Source organism: Bidens hawaiensis, unplaced genomic scaffold, assembly GCF_021521415.1.
Source record: "Bidens hawaiensis isolate Kalapana, Puna unplaced genomic scaffold, B.hawaiensis_p1.1 tig00003653_1, whole genome shotgun sequence".
NCBI classification, from domain to species: Eukaryota; Viridiplantae; Streptophyta; class Magnoliopsida; order Asterales; family Asteraceae; genus Bidens; species Bidens hawaiensis.
In genome coordinates, this window is record NW_027491209.1 from 14,177 (window position 1) to 36,143 (window position 21,967).

The 21,967-nt window shown below is 34.8% G+C and overlaps 2 protein-coding genes and 1 pseudogene across 3 annotated transcripts; 2 read left to right on the top strand and 1 right to left on the bottom strand.

The window, feature by feature from the left end:
• The first annotated feature begins 7,765 nt into the window (after positions 1–7,765).
• Positions 7,766–12,583, top strand: LOC143624009 (uncharacterized; annotated as a pseudogene). Its single transcript, XR_013152012.1, has 4 exons — positions 7,766–8,403; positions 10,884–11,094; positions 11,169–11,871; positions 12,467–12,583. The product of XR_013152012.1 is annotated as an uncharacterized LOC143624009 (transcript).
• Positions 12,584–17,283: 4,700 nt separating this feature from the next.
• On the top strand, positions 17,284–18,505 carry LOC143623989 (uncharacterized). Its single transcript, XM_077094758.1, has 3 exons — positions 17,284–17,351; positions 17,413–17,489; positions 17,571–18,505. Exons 1-3 carry the CDS (start codon positions 17,284–17,286, stop codon positions 18,248–18,250), a joined length of 825 nt encoding a protein of 274 aa, XP_076950873.1. The 3' UTR covers positions 18,251–18,505.
• A 1,103-nt stretch (positions 18,506–19,608) lies between these two features.
• Positions 19,609–21,600, bottom strand: LOC143624010 (uncharacterized). The gene is made up of 3 exons (XM_077094770.1): positions 21,456–21,600; positions 21,184–21,260; positions 19,609–19,963 (listed from the first exon to the last, which is right to left on the bottom strand). Exons 1-3 carry the CDS (start codon positions 21,554–21,556, stop codon positions 19,836–19,838), a joined length of 306 nt encoding a protein of 101 aa, XP_076950885.1. The 5' UTR covers positions 21,557–21,600; the 3' UTR covers positions 19,609–19,835.
• Between the last annotated feature and the right edge of the window lie 367 nt (positions 21,601–21,967).

Here is a 21,967-nt window from a genome sequence, read left to right on the forward strand (position 1 = left end):
AAGTAAATTTTTTGAATCTAAAAGTAGGAGATTTTTTTTTTTTTTTGAACGGTGACTTTCATAGTGATTGAATAATCAGCCACAGCTCTCGGAGAGAGCCCCAACCGCCCCACTCGGGCCAAGACTATGTTCTATTTCATTATACATGTATTTTATGTTCTATTTATACCAGTTATTACTGTAGTCAACTTTCTAGTGCGTCTATCGACCCGAGCAGGCGACCATGAGACAAAAGATTTTGTTTTAAAGAGATCCGATTAGGATTGGGAGGTGGGCGTAAGGGCCTTTATGACAATAATTAATTTGATTTATTTTAAATTAGATCTTGCGCTTGCCTTTTTAGAGTTATTTCTCCTGTGATAGCTCAACACGTGTACTCTTTAGTCTTTACCCACTTATGCATTTTTAGCACAAAACTTTACTACCCATACTACATTATATACTCATCACCGATATGCTGCAAGATTTATCATGATTGGAGCTTTTGCTCGTGGAGCTATAATTTTCTTAAACTTGTAGTATTCTAGTGGTCCATTAACTTAAATTTAAATTATTTTGATAAAAGATCTTGGAAATTTAAAAGTAGAGATGAGCAAATGTACCGGGTACCGAGTCGGGTACTTCCGATACCCGTTTTTTGAGTTTTCGCGATCGGTACGGTACCAGTATTTTACTGATATTTCGCTTTCGATATCGGTACCGTACCATACCAAGCATTTTCATTTTTTGTTTTGAGCCTTAATTTTTGCAAAAAACCGTGTAAAACCGGATAAATGGAAGAGAGTTAATGGTGGTCGTACTATATTATCCGTACTATATTTAGGGGTGAGAAAAAAATCGAATTAACTGAACCGTGACAAAAATAACAAAACCGAACACAGTTTGGTTTTGTATATTTTGGAAATTTGAATTTTTAGTTTCGGTTACTATCATCATTTTGATAACCGATTTAACCGAGTCGTGCCAATTTAACCATTCATACTTTCATCTATTTCCAATCATATATTTCAAGATTTTATACCTCCATTCATATGGTCAAGTTATTCTACAAAGAGGAACCAAAATAAGAAGGATGAGAAAGATTTTCAGCCATACAAAAAAAACCCCTAAAAAATTAATAAAAAAGTCATAACTCAAAATTTAATAGAAAAAAGTAAAAACATCAAAATGTTTCCGCTGTCTTTCTTATTCTAAACACACACACACACACACAATGGTGAGTGAAAACGGTGGTCGTGTCTTTTTGTTTATTATTGTGTTTTGGGTTTGTTTTCGTCATTGATTGTGTCTTTTTCCTTGACGTTGTGTTTTTTTTCTTTATATTGTGTTATATTACTCAACATTGTGCTATATTTTGTTTAGCATTGTGTTATATTTTGCTATCTATTGCGTGTTTTTTTAGTTATAATTGTGTCTTTTGTTCATTTTCGTCATTGTCTCTGATCTCAGCATTGTGTCTTTCGTCATTTTTTTTTATATTTTTGTATTTTTAAAAAAAATTGAACGAGAATGATAGCCGGAACATTTTAGTTTTTTAAATTGTTTCGTTTTTTATTTATATTTTGAGTTATGATTTTTTTATTAACTTTTTTTAATTTATTTTTAAGGGGTTTTTTATCTGGCCACGAATCCTTCTCACACTTCTCATATTTTTCTCCCATTTGTATTTTAACTTTACCCTTTAACTTAGGCTTGGGTTACACACACACCAGGGAGATTATTCAAACACTAGAAGAGCCTATACGAGTCCTATAGTGTAAGGCCCCGTTACCGGTGGCCCTACTTTCGTGTTGGATTTACTCATAAACGCAGTTCTAAATATCAGAGTTAATTAAAACATTCGCGGAACATTAAAAACATTCAAACCATTACATTCCATAACCATAATTCTTGTCTTATCGAGCATTCATAGTCATTTAAAAACAAAATATAGTCTTTTAAAATAAAACATCATAGCAAAATCTTCAGATGCCAGCTTCGTCCAACTCTGTCATGTGTCCTCCTCAAGCTACCTGCCTCATTCTACTCACCTGCGTGCATACTAAAAGTCAGCTACGCTGAGTGAGTTCTAGTTAATCACATAATCATACAATACCTTCTTACATTTCATACTTAACCTCTTAACTTTCTTTCATACACACATAAGTGCATATACTTTCATTCTTACCTTCATACCTTCTTTACATACATAATCATACGTTTTAAAGAGTCTTTCGCCCTATAACCTCACAGATATTATAAGGGTCTGGTCCCTAACCTCACAGATATTATAAGGGTCTGGTCCCTAACATCACAGATATTATTAGGGTCTGGTCCCTAACATCACATATATTATTAGGGTCTGGTCCCTCTTCGTTACCATACAACCATGCCTTTCCTTCGTTTGTTAACTTTATCGCATTCATACATATAAGCAAATACATTATACTTACCTTATACGTAACACTACAACCTGACAGTACGTGCAATATCCGAAGATCGTTCACGTACTAACAAGCAATCATTCATACATTTGACATCATTCATATAAGGCATACACTTATCACTTAGGATAAGTGTATTAACAAACATATCGAGTATGCACACAGCCCCGAAAACATAACACAGAAGTGGGGCTAGAAACTCACCTCAATGCGGTTGCGTTCACCGTTTACGGTTATTCCCTTCTTGAGCTGTGCACGACTAACTGTATAATAATTACAGTATTAAGTACCGCTCTAGTCATCTCATTGCTACTTAATTAGTCTTACACGTCTAAGCTGTTTTACTTCATTAAATCATTACCTGGTTAGTTAATCGTTACTCATTTACCTTTAAAGGTATCTTTCATAAATTGCCAAACTCCAAGGGCTGTTATGTAATTATATAATTCTTTTCTAAGCCCAGGGACCATTCTGTCTTTATATTAAACTCCTAGTTCGTTACTTTGCTCTTAACGAATTGGGTAAAGAATCACCCTTTGATTCGCTAAGCTCCCATAACGAACTAGCTAACGAATCACCCTCTGATTCGCTAAGCTCTCATAACAAACTAGCTAACGAATCACCCTCTGATTCGCTAAGCTCCCATAACGAACTAGCTAACGAATCACCCTCTGATTCGCTAAGCTCCCATAACGAACTAGCTAACGAATCACCCTCTGATTCGCTAAGCTCCCATAACGAATTGGGTAAAGAATCACCCTCTGATTCGCTAAGCTCCCATAACGAACTAGCTAACGAATCACCCTCTGATTTGCTAAGCTCCCATAACGAACTAGCTAACGAATCACCCTCTGATTCGCTAAGCTCCCATAACGAACTAGCTAACGAATCACCCTCTGATTCGCTAAGCTCCCATAACGAACTAGCTAACGAATCACCCTCTGATTCGCTAAGCTCCCATAATGAACTAGCTAAAGAATCACCCATAACGAATCACCAATAGTTCTTATCCAGACTTTGACTCAAGGGTCAAAGTCAAAATCGTCAAGAACAGCAAATAGTCAACAGATCTTAGATCTGCAATTAAACCTTCGTTTCTTAACTAAATATCACGATTTTGGTATCGACGGAATCGTCTGACCAGCGCCTTCAAACCCCAACCATCAAATCGGCCTAACATCGATGTTTAAGGGGTGCGATTTAGGAATATAGGTTACGGGTTTACTTAGGTTTACAATTAACCCATCAAATGTTAACCAATTTCCATAAGATTTGTTATTTTGGATTCGTTTATAACAAACTAACACAGATCTATGATTTCCTTAATCAAACCGAACCTATATGAACGATTTCTAAATATAAACGTACCTTAGACGAGTCGGTATTCGAACACGAGCTGGTCTTTGATGTTGTTTTGGTTCGTCACAACGATCTAGCACCAACAATCTTGGGTTTCGACTTCGGATCTTGGTTCGGGTTATAGGATGGTGTGTGTGATTTCCAAGGTGTAGGCTATAGTGTAGAGAATAGATAAAAATGGAAATGTTTAAGGTTTAAGGAGTATTTATACTCCCTTAAGCCCATGGACCTAAGGCCCATTCCATTCCTTATTTTCCATCTTCTAAAGTCCAAGCCCACCTTCTATTAGTTTATTTATTTAAACTGACACACGACACTTTATAAAATGAACGGAATTTATTTTATTAATTCTTATCAAAAGCAAGATGTTACATATAGGCTCTATGCGGCTCGTATAGGTGCATAGTCAAGTCATTTTCAATCAGAAATGTCAGGTCCTATTCATTTGTATCGTATAGCCCCTATAGGGGCTATTTGACTCGCATAGCTTTTTTTTAGTTTTAAAATTAAAAAATATTAAAAATAACACCTGAGTTGGTTATAAAATAGAAACACGTAACTTAAAAGTAAATATTTTGCTCCATACATAACAACCTACGTACAACATGAGCGTTTCGGGATAACGACTTTTTAGATGTGGTAATGCATTCCATTTTGGTTGACACACATATGAGTTATCTAAGCTTTTGAACTATAACTGCTATAAAAATAATTTCATTTGTTGGTGTAGATGTTTTGGCTCGTGTTAACTCAGCTTTTGAAATATAGCCTTTATAATATTATAGTTGTTCAATGCCTTTAGATACATGACAACTGAAATAGAAGTTGTTGGGTGACGCATTATTTAGCGTATTTAATATTTTATCTTCATTTTTTTACTCTAATTATTTGCGCTTGTAAAAGAAAAACTTTTTAAACATAAATAAGGAAAGTTATAATAATACATACGCGATAATCAATTAAGCAACCAAGCAAACATGCAATCATAAGGACCAAAACATAATATCCAAAACAAAAGGTCCCAAACATAAGATCCAAAATGCATCAACATCTAAACACCCGATGATAAAATAACGACTAATGTGGTGGAGGCTCCTGTGCCTCTGGCGGCAGTGAACCAAGTATGCCCGACTGTGCTGGAACTGTACGACCCTCCTCCTTCGCCCGGGTAATCATCCAGTCCATCAACCACGTAACCCTAGCATCTATAAGGCGAGTGGTAGCAACAAGCTCACATAACGTATCATCCACATGTACCGGGATCGGCGGCGTTGGTCTAATCACATGATGGCGTGGAGCCGGATGCTCAAGCTCTGGATCAAGCTCTGGCTGTGGCTGTGGTGTAGAACCCAAGTGCAACCGTAAACCGCGGTAGAGTAAGGCCAAACACCCTACCGCATAACCGAAATGATACAACATCGGTATGAATCGACCCGATCGACACTGGATTAAAATATAAAGTGGATAAGAACTATAGTGTTATTTAAGAACTGTATCACTTTAACTTAACCAGTCCATGTAAGAATCAATGGATGTGCTTTATCCTATGTTAAACTGCCTTGTGGAATTTATTCCATCTAAAGCTATTTAGAAATGAAAATTATGGTTTGAATTAATAATCATTAAGAAAGTCACTAGCATTACTTTGAGAGAAGCTTTTATTTAACTGATAATCACCTACTCAATTTCGTTATATTAATCAATAATCAAATCTAGTTTTGTTCAATTAGTTAAAACATGCCAACATTCTTAAGGCTTAATATATCACTTTATTAGTGTAGCCTTATGTTCATTTTGTAGTGAGATTTGCATTAGATTATTGTGGAAAACGTTGGCATCCACTTTATTTTGATATTGGTTTCAATAGCCTTTTGTGTTTACACAAAGATTTCCAAAATCTCTATCAGTATCAAACAAAATGAAAAACGTTTAAACCAAGAAAATAGTCATGTTCTAAAGCATGATTTATCCTCACATGATAATATTCAAAAAGTTCATGTGCTTTTCATGGGTTTATATCATTTAAGAATCTTTTTTATAAGTTCATGGTCCAAAAAAATTTCACGATTCTCAAAGATGGCCTTGCTAATTTGAAATACATGATCACAAATAACTTTGCATCATCTTCCTGTTAATCAAACTTTGGACTTTGGAGGACCCCATGCGAAAATCTAATCTAATTTAGTATTCAACATTTAGTTAATCAAATTATTTTCTTAATACAATAAGTCAATAACATCACAAGTTTATGGTGAGTTAAAAGTACGAGCAGGCTCAAAGGCGTCAAGTCATTGCAGCCTTATGAAATGTGTATCGTTTCAAGGACAAATGAGATTCCTCCGTCCTTTTCCACGGATGTACCAACAAACAAACTTCTCATGGCCAACTTCAAAAACCATCTTTCTATTAAGAAAAAAAGCTTTTTAATTTTCTAAATAGATGATATTTACTCAAATACATTAACTTACAAAAAATACCCAGATTATATAATGTGTGCAAAATTCATTAATATTGTCGGTTTAAATATAATCCATTGTATTTATTTACATTATATATAAGGATGAGCTATGGTATAAATGGAAATTAACATGTGAATGATACAAAGCCAAAGCCAACATAATGTAAAACATGGCGTGTGAGTGAGGGTATATGCATAGGAGATATGATAACTACACAATTTATATTTATAATTACACGCATACATAATTACACAACTTATATAATAATCAGGCAACATATTTTTATAATTACGTTGTTATATGATTACGGACGTTATACGCACAACATATCGATGTCTTAGAAAAAAGGTCTATTTTTAAACATACCTAGAGTATACTAATATTGAAAGAATAAAATGGCCGATTATTTGATGTAGTTTTTGTTTATAAAAGTAATGTATGAAAATAAAAATCTATTTGCATTTACAAAAAGAAAATAGGAGAACTTAAAAGAGTACACAATAGTGAGCAATTTTATTTTAACCCAAACCATTTTCACGCCTAGATAGTGACGTGACACCCTCTCATTATCTCAACCATTGTTTAGTTGTGAAATACTAGTATCAAAATTGTAATTTTTTTTAATGTAAGAATACTTGAATGAATAAATGCATTATTGAGTTACGTCCTTATAAAAAAGGATACTAAAAATAAAAGTTGATGTAATGACAAACCGAATCAAATATAATTAACCACACATGATCATAACTTATGTAAATACCCATTTTTAACATTACCATATAAGACTTGTAAAACTCTATCTCAATCTTGATTGAATTAGCAAAACATTCATAATTTCTAACATATATTGCTTTAACAACACTCTTCTAGTCACATACGCTAGAAATTTGTATCTAACGAATGGCAACATTAACGTAGAGTAAACCAGTAACATATTGTCTAATGTATTTATTTGAATAACTTATCTGTTTATTATTATTTGTTAAGTATAAGCACATTTAATAAAGGTCTGATCATGCTTATTTAAAGTTTATTATTTTTTATTGATTAAAACCGTAACTTTACCTGTTCTGACTTCTGATCTTGGCACGTTGCAACTTCTAGAGAGAAAATCAGAAAAAAGGTTACTTTTGAATTTACATAATTTATTTATGTATACGATAATAATAATTATTATTATTAATAGAATCAGGCGATATAAAGAACATTTATTCATCTAAAACTCACTCTGTCTAGTCCGATCACTTCTTCTGTTCTTCAACTCATCAAAACTAAAGTACTAAACTCAACAACTCACTGTCACTACCTTAAAAGCATGGAAACAGGCGGAGTTACACCGGCGCCGGAGAATGCTCATCACTTCGCTGCTACTGGTAAATGTTTATAATATTTCCTTTTATTTCTCTTCAAAAACTAACTCCATTTCCTTCTAAATCCCTTCATTTTCTTCAAAAAATATTAACTCTAAACGCATTGTCACAGTTATCACGTGAAGTAGTAATCTATTATTATTATTATTATTATTATTATTTTGCTACATGTTGCTTTAATGTGTTTCATGTGTATGTGTATGCACGTATTTATTTATATTTTATTTTTATTTTTTTTGTTGTTGATTATGTGGTTTTTGCAAACTGATGATGATATAGTTTGCTTGTTAATTTTCTGCTTAATTTTAGAATTTTTTTGGTTTGTTTGGTCTAGACATGGTTACATTTTAGTTATACTAAAGAAAATAGAAATATCATTTTTTATTTGTGTTTATGTTACAAATCTATATCAGTTTATTGAAAAGTTTGAGGCTGTATTCAGGGTTTAGTTTAGTTTAGTTTTTCTTTTTATCCACCACAAGTTGTCTTGCTTGCTTGCTTGCTTATTGTTGTTGTTATTAATTTTTAGGTTTAAAGCCACATCTGTTATACAAGTGTCTCCTGACCCAACGTGCTCAAAAGTTGAAGAAACCTGCCCCGGTATACCAAACACAAAAAGAAGGATCTGAGCATCTTCCGATGTTCAGATCCACTGTTTGGGTTGATGGTGTGAGCTACACATCTTCTAACACATTTCGACAACGTAAGAACGCCGAGATGGATGCTTCCAGAGTTGCATATATCGCCATAATGCAGAAGGACAAGACCGACGCACTGAATTTTATACGAGAGGTTTGATGTTCACAAGTTATTGCATTGATTTTTGGTTGATAAGTTTTCTGGGGGAGATTGTGGTGTCTGGGTTATCAGACATACAACTGTGAATCAAACAGCGGTTACTTCAAGAACGGAAATCTGGAAGCAAAAGACAGGCTCTTAATCGGAATGAAAATGGAAGGAAAGAAAAAGCTCTGAAATAACAATGAAGATGAAGAATAACAACTCAAAAGGCTTGCTTTTATAGGCCCAGGAGAGAGAAAGAAACAGGTACTGATCAGAGTTCACGCGCCCCCACTCGCAGGTGCAGGCCAACACGAGCGCGACACGTGTTCCTGACACTGTGTGAGGAGACATGAAAGGCAACTGTAGCACCTCAAGCACACGAAAAGTCTGACACATGTCTCCATCTCTGACGCATGTCAGCACCAACCAACCACGTACATGGACGATTCATTTCAACCAAAAGGATAAAATTTCGCGCAACGATGAGAAATAAAAAAGAAAAGACAAACCCTATTAAAAGAGCAAACTATTAAGTCTAATATCTATCTTACCTCGCTCGCGCGAGACAAGTCACACATTAGACTGGGGGGGCTTGAAGAGGTATGCACCCGCCTTAACATCGAGCGGGGCGGGTCAACCCACAAGATATAGACAAGAGGCTTGAAATCAAGATGTCATGAAGGCACAAAGCCAAAACCTATGCGCATGGCGCATATCACATATGCTCACGCATATCACATATGCTCACGCATCACATATGCTCACGCGTATCACATGCTCACGCACCATATATGCTCACGCATATCACATCTGCGCGTGGCGCATATCACATATGCTCACGCATATCACATCTGCGCGTGGCGCATCTGCGCGTGGCGCATATCACATATGCTCACGCATATTACATATGCTTGCGCATGAAACATCTGCGCATGAAACATCTGCGCGTGAGAATAAAGAGAAGACCTCGCGCATCCTCAGGATAGGCGCATATCACACATGCACATAATCAACCTCGTCCTTATCCAAATCAGGATAAGGACAACCCTGATTGTGCTCATCAGACAACCTTCCAGAAGGTATCCTTTAAGGAATAAAGAATATGCTGATGTTGACAGCTGCCAAAGAAAGGTGGACAACTCAGCAAAACCCATGTGCTACCACGTGATTGCACATGGGTCAGGTGAAATACCTTGGTCAGAGAATAATCAATGAAAAAGCACCAGGTGTCCTAAGGACACGTGGCGCGAAGCAATAGGAGGATGCCAAAAAGGCCCTAATGGGATCTGAGCCCAATCATTGGAAACCCTAACACTATAAATACCACACCACCTCCACAAGGGGAGGTAAGCAAGAAAATACATTCTAAATCCTTACTCACTCTCAGATTATTATTATCTTCTCCTACAATCTCTTATTCTCACACCGGAGGGTTATCCCAAAGAGGACCACTCTGTCCCTTTCTGAGGGGTAAGTTCACGGTGCTGCTCGTTTTGTAGGTGGAAGAATTCATACTCTGGAGAACCATCGGTGATATAGCATACTCATACCCGAGGACCTCTTAAAAATAGCAAAACTGTTAAATATCATATAATTTTCGGCTTCTGTTAAATATGATTAAAACACGTTTAGAATTCGTTTTTTACCTTATATGACCCTTTGTTTCGTATTATATCAGACAGGGGTTTTTTGAGAAAAATGCTTGGTTACGCTAAGTACACCTAGAGAGTTAAAACTTTATAACTGTATATGATAAATGTTCTTTTTTAGGCTTGGTAAGGTGGGCAGATCGGTTCGCGTTACGGGTGGGTCATAATGGGATGGGGTCAGAGTGGGTTCTAAGCAAAACTAGTTAGGGTCAAACGGGTTCTAAGCAAAATGAATTTGGGTCAATACGGGCTGTTTTTAAAAAAAATATCAATTTGGTTTGGGTCAAACGGGCTTGGCTGAAATAGAATTGGATTGAAAAGACTCGTTTTTGAAATAAAATACCTACCCCACCCCCTTTTTTAAGTTTACAAGTTTTATAATAGTTGCATATTTTGGCCCGTTGACTCATTTGAGAAAACCAAATTTGACCTGTTGACTAATTTAAGTTGACTCAGTTTGACCCGTTGACAAATTTAAGGTGACCTAAATGAACCCATAGACAATTTTGTTTTGCCCAAATTAGCCCATTTTTTGAACAATGGGTCATGATTACCACCTATAAATTTTTCTATACGACTAATGTATGCCAATTGATTAATTTTGAAACTAAGTTAGAATACGTTGGATCAGAGGGTCAACTCTCACAAAATGCATCCTGTTGTTTACTATCTTTATTGAAAAAAACTAATATTTTCGTACTGGAGCTTTTGCAATTATACTTATTGTATTAACTATTATCAACATCTGAAAGAAATAAGAAAAAAAAAGTGACAGATCCACCCAATCTGGCCTATTTTGACTTGTAGAAGATTATTGTTTTAACGCATTATTTGATCCAGGATAAAATATTTTGCAAGTCTGTTATGGCTGAATATGCAGCCAAGAAGAATATAGGAAGGCCTGTATATGAGACATCTCAACCGGAGGCACCACTTCCTGTTTTCCGCTCCAATTTGGTTTTCAACGGTGATACTTATCCCGGAGATGGTGCCAAGAGCAAAAAATAAGCTGAACAATTGGTGGCGCGCCCTGTCATTATTAGATTTTTAGGTATTTTGCGATTTGCAATCCTCCATACCATATTCTCTATGCTTTTTATCTTATGCAAATTATGTTAATTTCAGCTTCTGAATCTGGAGCTGACATGGCGGACGTAGTTAAATCAAAGTTCAGACAATATCAGCAAATCAGCAATGTTCAAGTTGGCTCAAATGCTGCTGTAGTTCAACCGTTTATTCCACAGCCTTCGGCTGAGCAAACCGCTCCAACTGGTTCTGTTGCAGCTCAGCAAGTGTCAACCATGCCTGTCAATCGAGTTGTTCCTGTTGTAACTCAACAAGTGTCCGTTGTTGCTGAAACTCTAGTTTTCACCCCGGTCCCATCTGTTCTAGTCAACAACTCAGCAACCGCTAATGTTTTAAAACAACCAAAGCCTGAACCTGATCAACAACCAATTTCACAGGTATTGGTTGAACCAATCAAGCCGGTTGTTACTGAACCTTTGCTTTTGAACACAGTCTCATCTGCTTTAATCAACAACTCAGCAGTCACTAATGTAATGAAACAACCAAAGGCTGAAGCTGATCAACAACCAATTTCACAAGTGTTAGTTGAACAAATGAAGCCGGTTGTTGCTGAACCTTTGGTTTTAAATCCGGTCCCATCTGCTTTAATCAACTACTCAGCAACCGCCAATGCGAGAAAACAACCAAAGGCTGAACCTGATCAAGCAATGGAGTTCATACCCCTCGTGGATCAAGCTTCTGACAAGAAACGAAGTAGCCCAAGCAATAGAAATGCTCGAAAGAAGATGCGTGGCAGTATTCAGTAAGTATTATTCTTCTATTAAAATTTTTTTTATGTATTTTCTATCTAATACGAGTAATAATTTACTTTCATGTAAAGGTATCTTTTTGAGAAACACCCAAATTCATAGTTTAGGAGGACATACTGTTATACGTGGAAGTCTAAAACCATTCTTTAAATGGGTTGATTTGGGCAAACATTAAACTGTATCATCATCATCATCATCATCGTACTCAGTATATCCCACCAATAGCAATGCTATGGTAGGGTCTGAGGAGGGTAAGATGTAGACAGCCTTACCTCTATCCCATAGGGATAGAGAGGCTGGTTAAGGGGTGAATCTGGGTGTACTTAAATTAGTCAACGGGTAAATATTATAAAACTTTTTTAACTGAAAACGGCCCAAATGGATTAGCCCCCACCCATGACCATTGCTTGTCAGTTTGCCCCCACCACCTACTCGTTGCCAACATCATCACCACCACTGCCTTCACTTCCAACACGACCTTGTTCGTTATGACTTGTGACCCAAACCCGCCAGTTTGCTTGAAATAGAATATAAAAATAGAGGATATATTATCTTTTCTGCTTTTCTTATTTTTTATTTTAATTTCAGGATGCCTATGATGACTGAAACAAGTCAAGTTCCGCCATTTGCATCTCAATGAATAGCTCCAGTTCTATGTTCATCCAAGAAAGGTGTTTTCATGGCGGTGGCGATGGGGTTGAGCTTTGAACAACAGTTCTTTTGTGGACCTTAAATCTAATTAGTGGATGTTAATTATTGTCTTAGTGATAGGATTTATGTAGATGATTGTACTGTTGGTTGTTTTATGGACCTTTTAACTGGTGTTTTGTAGCAATCACTAATTTATGTTTTATGACCTCAGTTTTACTCTAAACTATTACTTTCAATCTCTCCAAAAAAATATTTATTTATTTTTATTAAAATTACTAATAAATTTTAAATTTTATAAAAACAAATATATATAAAAAACATAGATTTCATTAGAAAAATTCATAAATAATTAAAAACTTTATTTTTTTAAAAAACACACAAAAATAGTACTATTCCCAATTCCATTGGCTTTTAACTTTCGTTTTCACTTCAAATGTGCCGTAATCGTGAGCTTTAATTTGTCTCATCATATTTTGCCATTTCGAACACACTTGGTACACGGTATAATTGCTTGGTCCTCTCTCTCTGCCACAAAATAGTTGCAAACTCAGTTGCCAAAAACCCAATTCTTGTTAGTTCATAGGATCCAAATTTTCGAAAACATGGACCCAAACATTCGCTAACGCTACTTCATCATTGCACCATGTTTGTGGCCCTTAATTCTCAGTTTGGTATTTGGTTACTTCAAAAAGTGATGCTAGAAAGAAAATGTAAAAGTTTGATAGAAATATAAGAAAGCAAAAATGGTTTGTAAAAAATGGTTTGTAGAATAGTTTATGGAAAATAGTTGAGAGTGTGAGTTTATTTATAAATGGAAAAAACAAAATAATAATAATAATCAACATTAAAAAAAAGACGTTCAAGTACCTGTTTAAGATACGATAAGACCTGCTAATAAAAAAAGTGTGGTATGTGATTTTTTTATTTTCTTAAATAATTGAAATTAGTTGGCTAGACTCCATCATTTTCCCTTATTGGTACACAAAACTTAAAACTGTCTTATAGTCATGACATATAAAGTAGTTAAACGAGTTGTATTCAAGTTTGAAATTTGTGTTACGCGGGTCGCTTCTTACCTGTTAAACCTGTTAAGACACGAATTGTCAGTCCTATGTTCAACAACTCATAGGCGAAATAAGTTGCATTGAATTCAACTAAGGGGTGTTATTTCCATTAACTTTTTAACTTATAAACTTTTTAAAAAAGTTAATAATGTGTATAAGATGTTTGACAAACTATATAAACTTTATGGTTTTTAACTTAGAGTCAAGTTATTCTACAAATGGGAATAAAAATGAGAAGGATGAGTAAAATTTCTAGCCATATAAAAAAAACCCCTCAAAAAAATTAATAAAAAAATCATAACTCAAAATTTAATAAAAAAACGAAAAAAATAAAAACACAAAAATGTTTCCACCGTCTTTCTCGTTCTAAAAAAACACAATGGTGAGTGAAAAAAGTCGTCATGCCTTTTTTTTATTATTGTGTTTTGGGTTTGTTTTCGTCATTGATTGCATCTTTTTTCCTTGACATTATGTCTTTTTTTCTTTATATTGTGTTATATTACTTAACATTGTGTTATATTTTGTTCGGCATTTTGTTATATTTTGCGATCTATTGTTTCTATTTTTAGTTATAGTTGTGTATTTTGTTCATTTTCGTCATTGTGTCTTTGATCTTGGCATTGTGTCTTTTCGTCATTTTTTTTATTTAAAATAAAATTGAACAAGAATGATGGTGAAAACATTTTAGTTTTTAAAATTTTTCGTTTTATATTTATATTTTGAGTTATGATTTTTTTTATTATTTTTAATTTATTGTTAAGGTTTTTTATGTGGGAGAATTCTGAAAATAGTCCTTAGTAGGAGAGAGATTATCAAAATAGTCCAAAACTTTTTGCATTCTGAAAATAGTTCTCCGAAATCTATCTCCCACGTGAGATTGGAATTCGTGACGTGAGTTTTGGTTGACGAATCACAAAAGGACACGTGTAAAGTTGAAGATAAACTTTAAGCGAAATCTGTCTCGGCTGATAGTTTTGTAGTCAAAATAGCCTTTTGGAAAACCATAGGTTTGGAATGAAAGTTGTCCGTCACGTGAGGTTTTAAACTCATCGGTTTCCGCGTTTTTTTGAAATTCATCTCCTCAGACGCATTTCAAATTAATTTCGTCTACTACGTGAAATTTCAAAAAAGATGGAAAAAAAACGATACTTTTTCAGTGAACTTAGTTTTGTGAGATGATTTTCAAAAAAATTTAAACAAACGATAATTTCCCAACGAATTTAATCTCCTTATATGATTTTTATAAAAATTTTAAAAATATGGCAAGTGTTAAGAATGTGGTGGGTGGTGGATGATGGCGGTGCGTGGTGGTGGTGGATGATGGCGGTGGGTGGTTGATGATGGCGATGGGTGGTGGTGGTTGATGATGGCGGTGGGTGGTGATGGTGGTGGATGATGGCGGTGGTGGTTGATGATGGCGGTGGGCGGTAGGTGGTGGTGGTTGATGATGGCGGTGGGTGGTGGGTGGTGGTGGTTGATGATGGCGGTGGGTGGTGGTGATGGTGGTGGATGATGGCGGTGGGCAGTGGTGGTTGATGATGGGGGTGGGTGGTGGTGGTGGTGGATGATGGCGGTGGGCGGTGGGTGGTGGTGGTGGTGGATGATGACGGTGGGTGGTGGTGGTTATGATGGCGGTGGGTGGTGAATGATGGCCGTGGGTGGATAAATTTACCTTTTCTAATATCTATTCTTTTTTGCAAAAACAGATAAGTTTCATAAAAAACCATCGAATTAAAATATTTTGTAACAAAATCTATCTTTTCAGACAACACGTCTTTTTATGCAAAAATAGACGAAATTCATTTGAAATGCGTCCGAGGAGATGCATTTCAAAAAAACGCGAAAATAATCTTTTTTGAAACCTCACGTGACGAGCAACTTTCATTCCAAACCTATGATTTCCCAGAAGACTATTTTGACTATAAAACTATCGACCGAGACAGATTTCGCTTAAAGTTTATCTTCAACTTTACACGTGTCCTTTTGTGATTCGTCAACCAAAACTCACGTCACGAATCTCAATCTCACGTGGGAGATAGATTTCGGAGGACTATTTTCAAAATGCAAAAAGTTTTGGACTATTTTGAGAATCTCTCTCCTACTAGGGACTATTTTCAGAATTCTCCCTTTTTATGTGGCTATAAGTCCTTCTAACACTTCTCATTTGGGTCTCCTTTTATATTTTAACTTTACCCCCTTCATATTATCCTATATTTACAACCTGTTAACAATTTGCTACATATGACCACCAGGGCCGGCCATAAGGTGTGGCCGGGTGGTCGACGGTCACAGACCGACACCCCACTAGGCCCGAATTTATTTATTTTTTTTTAAATTATAGGTATTTTTATTAAAACAATATGTATATTTAATGTTTAAACTCAATTACATAACCACTAGTTTGGTCTAGTGGCAAAATAGTATTACTCTCAACCCAAAAGTTATGAGTTCTACTCTCATTTGAGACGTGTTAATTCTATTTTTATACAAAAGTTTTTTACACAACCCAATTATCAAGTAAACTCATATAAAAATTAAATTGCATAAACCCAACAAAATACTCTTTTACTTAAGGTCCAAAAAAATTTCCGCCTTTGATCTAATTTTTTTTTTTTTTTGCTTTCTCGGAATCATTGATATGGATTAGTGATGTATTATGTATATGCATTTTGTGTTTCTGCTTCTAACAGAGAATTTAAAATTAAAAAGAAAGAAAAAAAAATAAGTTTGAGTTACTGCATTTAGAATACTTGTGTATTTTTGTTGATTTGTCATACTGAAATACATAACCAACACTACAACAGTCACGATGCAACAAACCTGACCCAACATTCATTATTTTAGATCAAACCTAGCCCAACAAAAACTTACTGATCCATAACCGACGGTTAATCGAGCAGACCATAACTGAATTATCGGTTTCGATTACAATGAAAGCCCATAACTGAACCGAACCGTGCTCACCATACTATATTATAAATTTATAAGAGCACCCATAACATTTAAAATTTAAGTAACACAATATTTATTAGCAATAACACAACACTTATTCCACGTGTTTAAGAGGACAAAATAGTTTTTAACTATTTATGCACATACATACACTCTTACACGTTCATTTTTACCCAACTTTAGTTATTTTACGACTACTTACATTTTTACTCCATTATCTTTACCCATATGTTTCTTTTAGTTTCGTTTTAAACCAATATTCCACGTGATTTTTAAATGACAATAACCTTTCCATACTTAATATATTTAAAAAAAAAAAACACCATAAAAACGAGCATTTTATATTATTTAATTTGAGTATGATATTGCTATTTAAAAAATTAGCATTTTACGTGATTACTGATTCTAATTTTTTCCGCGAAATCATTTGGGCACCCTTCTAATATCTATAAAATATGCGAGTAGAGCAAGAAATGAGTAGTTCAAACTTCAAAATTAATGTGACAACATTTTAGGTTTCTAACTGAGTGGGTTTATTTATGTCCTTAAAGAATGATTTTTGTTTTACTTGGACAGCTAACAAATAAAATCAGAGGATAAAAAAGTACACATCATTTTGCAGTCAAATCACACACTTTTACCGTGTCCAGTACTCTTCCTTTTTGCAGGTATAATTATCAAACTAGAAAACAAAACAACCAACAAAACAAGAACAAGAACATTTTACTCTCAAGAAACATGGAACAGTTTCAAATCTTACAGATTAAGGTTTCAATGCTTTTCTTCACAAATCTTAATAATAATGTGTTTCTTGCTTCTCTAATTTATTATTACTACTTACCCTTTTATTCTTTCTTGCATAAACAGGAACTTGCACTCAAAAGTCCACATTCACTGTGATGGATGCAAGAAAAAGGTTAAAAAAATACTCAAAAAAATTGAAGGTAATAATCATCCTTCTCTTAAATTAATCATCTTCAAAACATATTTTTACCATGATTACTGAGATGGGATTATGAGTGCAGGGGTTTATTATGTAGAGATTGATGCAGAGCAACAGGTCAAAGTGTATGGAGATGTTGACTCCACCACATTGATCAAGAAGCTGGTCAAATCAGGTAAGTATGCACAACTTTGGCCAACAAGTGACCAACAAGTTCCAAGTTTCATGGATGATGAAAATGACCAAAATCAGATTCATAATCTGATCAATGCTCCAAAAAGACTACCTTTGTTGACTCCTAGAAGCCTTGAAGACCAAATGTCCTTTGAAAGGTATTTGAAACAGAGTATGAATATGAAGAATATGGGATGGGATGATATCGATAGGAGTTCGGTTGGCGAAAATGAGTCTAGTTTTGTTGACTTACAAGGAAGTCAACTTGGTGGATTGCAAACTTATCATGATCATCATCTTCATCTTCATCAACCAAGAATGCCCATGATGAACATGTATCAGCAAAGCTATCCATCATCACCTATGATGATGAACATGTATCAACAAAGCTACCCATCGCCTATGATGATGAACATGTATCCGCAAAGCTATCCATCGCCTATGATGATGAACATGAACATGAACAAGAACATGCATGGTAGTATGGGGAATGTTATGATGCATGACAACATGTACATGCATCAACCTCATGTGCCAAATCATGTGTTGCCCATGGTTCATCATGCCCCTTATGATGGTTACTACTAATCTCATACCGTATTGTTTTATGATTAGGTTGATTTTAACTTTATAGTACCATTGCTAAGTTTTTATGAAGGATTGTATGGATATGAATACAAATATGGTATAAGTTTTTGTTACTCGATTAAGACGTGCATTAATCTTGATATCTTCAATAAATCTCATTTAGTAGCATAATATAATCAACAAGAAGCATATAATATGATTTATCATAGCATGGGCCCCTTTGTATGCTCAGCTGTAACTACTAACTAAAGCTCGGGTACTTGCCTACTTGGGTGTTTCGATGAAACGGGTCACTAAAGGAAAGGATCAATAGATGCATCAAGTTAGCAAATTTCAATAATCAATTTCTTGTAAATTTTTTGAACCCAAAAAGGAGAAATTGGAAGAGTACATATTAGGGTGAAGGAATTTTAAATAATAAAAAAATCGTATAACCGCTTATACGTATTGACAGCCTTATGTACCATATTATTAGTACACCTTTACAGTGTTCAACTTATAATTGGTTCTTTATTAATCAACACAGTGAATTTTGACTCAGAAGGTTAAGAAAAAAGATCTATAAATCAAATCACCAGCATAAATATAACAAGAACATCAATGATAGTTTTCTTTTTGGCATATTAATAAGTACAATGGTTAGTTTGCAATTTGAAAAGATATCATGATGATACAAAATCAATTTGGATACAATGAGTTGTTTTGAATAAATACATACAGTTCAATTCAAAGAAAAATAACCAGCTATAAGGTTTTAATAAAGTCTTGCTTTACATTGGCTTATCAAACCAGTAATCTGATTCCTGAACCACCCCAATACCAAACCCAAACTGGTTTCAGGCACAACCCAGACAGGCGGTTCGTATAGGTTCACACTACAGAGATTTAAACCGCTTTAAGACCCGGCCCATTCTGAAAAAAAGGTTCTTTTCCCCAAACTGGTTTATAACTTGGCCGAATCGATTTGATAGGTTCAAACATCTTTCCTCCTAAGCCGGTTTATAACCCGAACTGGTTTGAGCGCCAAACCAGTTATGATCAGTTATTGACTAAACTGTTCCGGTTTATAACCCACATCGATTTGGGCCCGCTAACCAATTTGTACACCTCATTCCCACTAGGTAAAAATCTAAAATATTAAATTTGACAACAAAAACCAATTCGCACGAATATTTAATAAGCATTTTATATAACCTATCTTTTAAAATATCAACTTCAGGTTACAACAAAAACAACTTAACAAACTTGACCCTTAACTAATGTAGACGTTACGACTCGGTCCTTGAAATTTGACTACTCAAATATTTCATCACACATCGTCAAGTTCCGGTTATAGAAACATAAAATTCAGTTGGTCCAGTTTAAGTCAAAACAACTTGTAACAAATTGTTGTGTATGGATTGGATGTTGGATCACATAAGCGCTATCAACGCTTAATATAAAACAAAATGATTTAATACATCGCATCTAAATGAGGTGGATACAAAATAGGGTAAGAAAAAAAATGGACACAATTCCCGCAAAAACAAATATAAATCAAACCACACAATCCATAAGTAAATAGAGATATAAAAGGGTTGTTAATTTACTTGCTGCCAGAACCATTATGTTTTTTAAAATCGGCAACAGCTTGGTCAAAGGTGCTCCGGACATGCTGGCCTATCATCATTAGATCTTGACACGAGTCTTTGATTACTTCCTTTGCTGGATCGCCTACAAAACCAAATCATATAACCGAGTAATATTCTGAATGGAGGTAACAATTGTGACTCGTTATTATTATGATTATGTTTATTCGAGTTATGGTTTCTTTTCAAAAAACAATATAACTTTATTCTATTTTTTAAAAAACTAGATTATTATTACCATCAAAGTAGTTTTTCAAACATAAAACACTAGATCTTTATAAAGAAAATAAACAGAAAAAAGTAATAAACAATATTAAGACACATGTATCAAGTTCATAGTTATTAAAATCCCTCGCTTCTTGCACCTAAGCCCATTTTTCAGGCGAGACTCAATAAATGTGTTTCTAGTTCCTATTTGAAAGCTTCGGCAATGTCTACATCAGGAGCACGTGAAGATAAAAGCCGAGCAAAAGAAACGCAACAAGTGCTATTGAAACTTAGATCTAGGAGAGGTCAAAGGCATTATATTGATACATTATGTTATTCAGGTTTTGAAATTACTTTTGAATCTTGACTTTTTTATAAATCTTTTGGTACTAATTAGATGATATTAAATGTTATATAATAACTGTGTTTATTTTACTTGCAGAATAACATTCATTTTCGTATGCATAATATATATTTTTTATTTTTTATTTTAGTGTGCTTTTTTTTCTTTTGGCCCTCACTTTTTCTTGCTCCTTGCGCCTAGGCCCCAAGCGACACCTATGCACCTTGAGTGCGTGATGCGATCCCGGACCCATCTCAACCGACCCATACCCAAGACCCGAGGCAGAAAGTGGCAACCCGGTCATCCCAGTCAAATGGATGCACTACAAGTTAGGAATAGAAGTTAGGAAAATAGTTAGTGGGGATAGCCCACGTTGCATGTTTGTTTTGCATGTTCTCTTATTGTTTTGCATGTTTCCTTATTGTTCTCCAAATAAAGTGCATGTAGTGTAGGCTAGCTTGTTTATTTAAGCATTTGTACTTCAAGTTAAGAAATCAGAGAAGAAAAATCGTTCCAAAATATCTATTCCTTATCTTTACTGCTTGGAGCTTGACCCCCTCTAAGGGTTATCCTAACAGTGCGCCTAGCGCATTTGATAACTATGATCAAGTTATCAACATATAATCATGAAGTAACTACAATTACATAATAAAGCCTCTATTAAATAATACAGTTACATATAAACTCCAAGACATTATAGACAAATTTCAACGAAAAAAAATATATAATTAACAGAATAAGAAAAGAGACGATACCAGTAGTCTGGACTCTTATGTTGACCCGCTCCTCAGAAGGATGAGGAATGCTGTACCCGCAGACGGTAACTCTTGGACTGCAATGACATAATTACAATATAAAACACCAAGAAACAGTTAAGATTCAAGTTTGGCTTCAAAGCATATGAAAAAGGCGGAAACTTCTTGTGTTTTTGTGATGGGATACCGCAGCTTAAAATGTAAACAATACAGACTGCCAAACATCAACCTAAATTATATAAAAAAATGTAAAGAATTAGAAAGTTACTGACTCTTGGTTGAGAGTGAATCTCAGAGCGTTAGCGAGTGTATGATCCTCATTGGGCAAAGTAAACGTTGAATTTGATTGATCGGCATACGACCCGTGCTCCATTTTGGACTAAAAATCTGAAAATTGTAGACCAAAATATATATTAGCGCGAAACAACAACCGAAATCTGAAGACATAACTAAAGCATGAGAATCATATATAAGCATCAGTAAACAAACTAAAAAGGTTTAATCCAATAAGAAACACCAAAACTCAATGTTTAATCAGATAGATAGATAGATATGAAGTGGGCAATGCTGCAATTAGATTAGTCGAGACCGTACTACATCAAATAGTTAGACTAAAAGATAACAAATTTACAAAGACACAAGACAACCCTAAAAATTAATATTTAATATTGACCTAAACCCATAAGAGTTAGAATCCGCGAACAATAAGTCAAAACAGCATAAAGACGTGCTTGCTTGGTTGCTATAAAGACAGGTAGTAATAATAAACAACATAAACATAAAA

What these genes read in the sequence shown, in the direction of transcription:
- LOC143623989 (XM_077094758.1), top strand. Translation starts at nt 17,284, where the DNA reads ATGGAACAGTTTCAAATCTTACAGATTAAGGTTTCAATGCTTTTCTTC. An exon ending in ACAAATCTTAATAATAATGT is followed by an intron (nt 17,352 to 17,412) that starts GTTTCTTGCTTC and finishes TTGCATAAACAG; the next exon opens with GAACTTGCACTCAAAAGTCC. An exon ending in AATACTCAAAAAAATTGAAG is followed by an intron (nt 17,490 to 17,570) that starts GTAATAATCATC and finishes TTATGAGTGCAG; the next exon opens with GGGTTTATTATGTAGAGATT.
- LOC143624010 (XM_077094770.1), bottom strand. Translation starts at nt 21,556, where the DNA reads ATGGAGCACGGGTCGTATGCCGATCAATCAAATTCAACGTTTACTTTG. An exon ending in AGATTCACTCTCAACCAAGA is followed by an intron (nt 21,261 to 21,455) that starts GTCAGTAACTTT and finishes ATGTCATTGCAG; the next exon opens with TCCAAGAGTTACCGTCTGCG. An exon ending in CATAAGAGTCCAGACTACTG is followed by an intron (nt 19,964 to 21,183) that starts GTATCGTCTCTT and finishes TTGGTTTTGTAG; the next exon opens with GCGATCCAGCAAAGGAAGTA.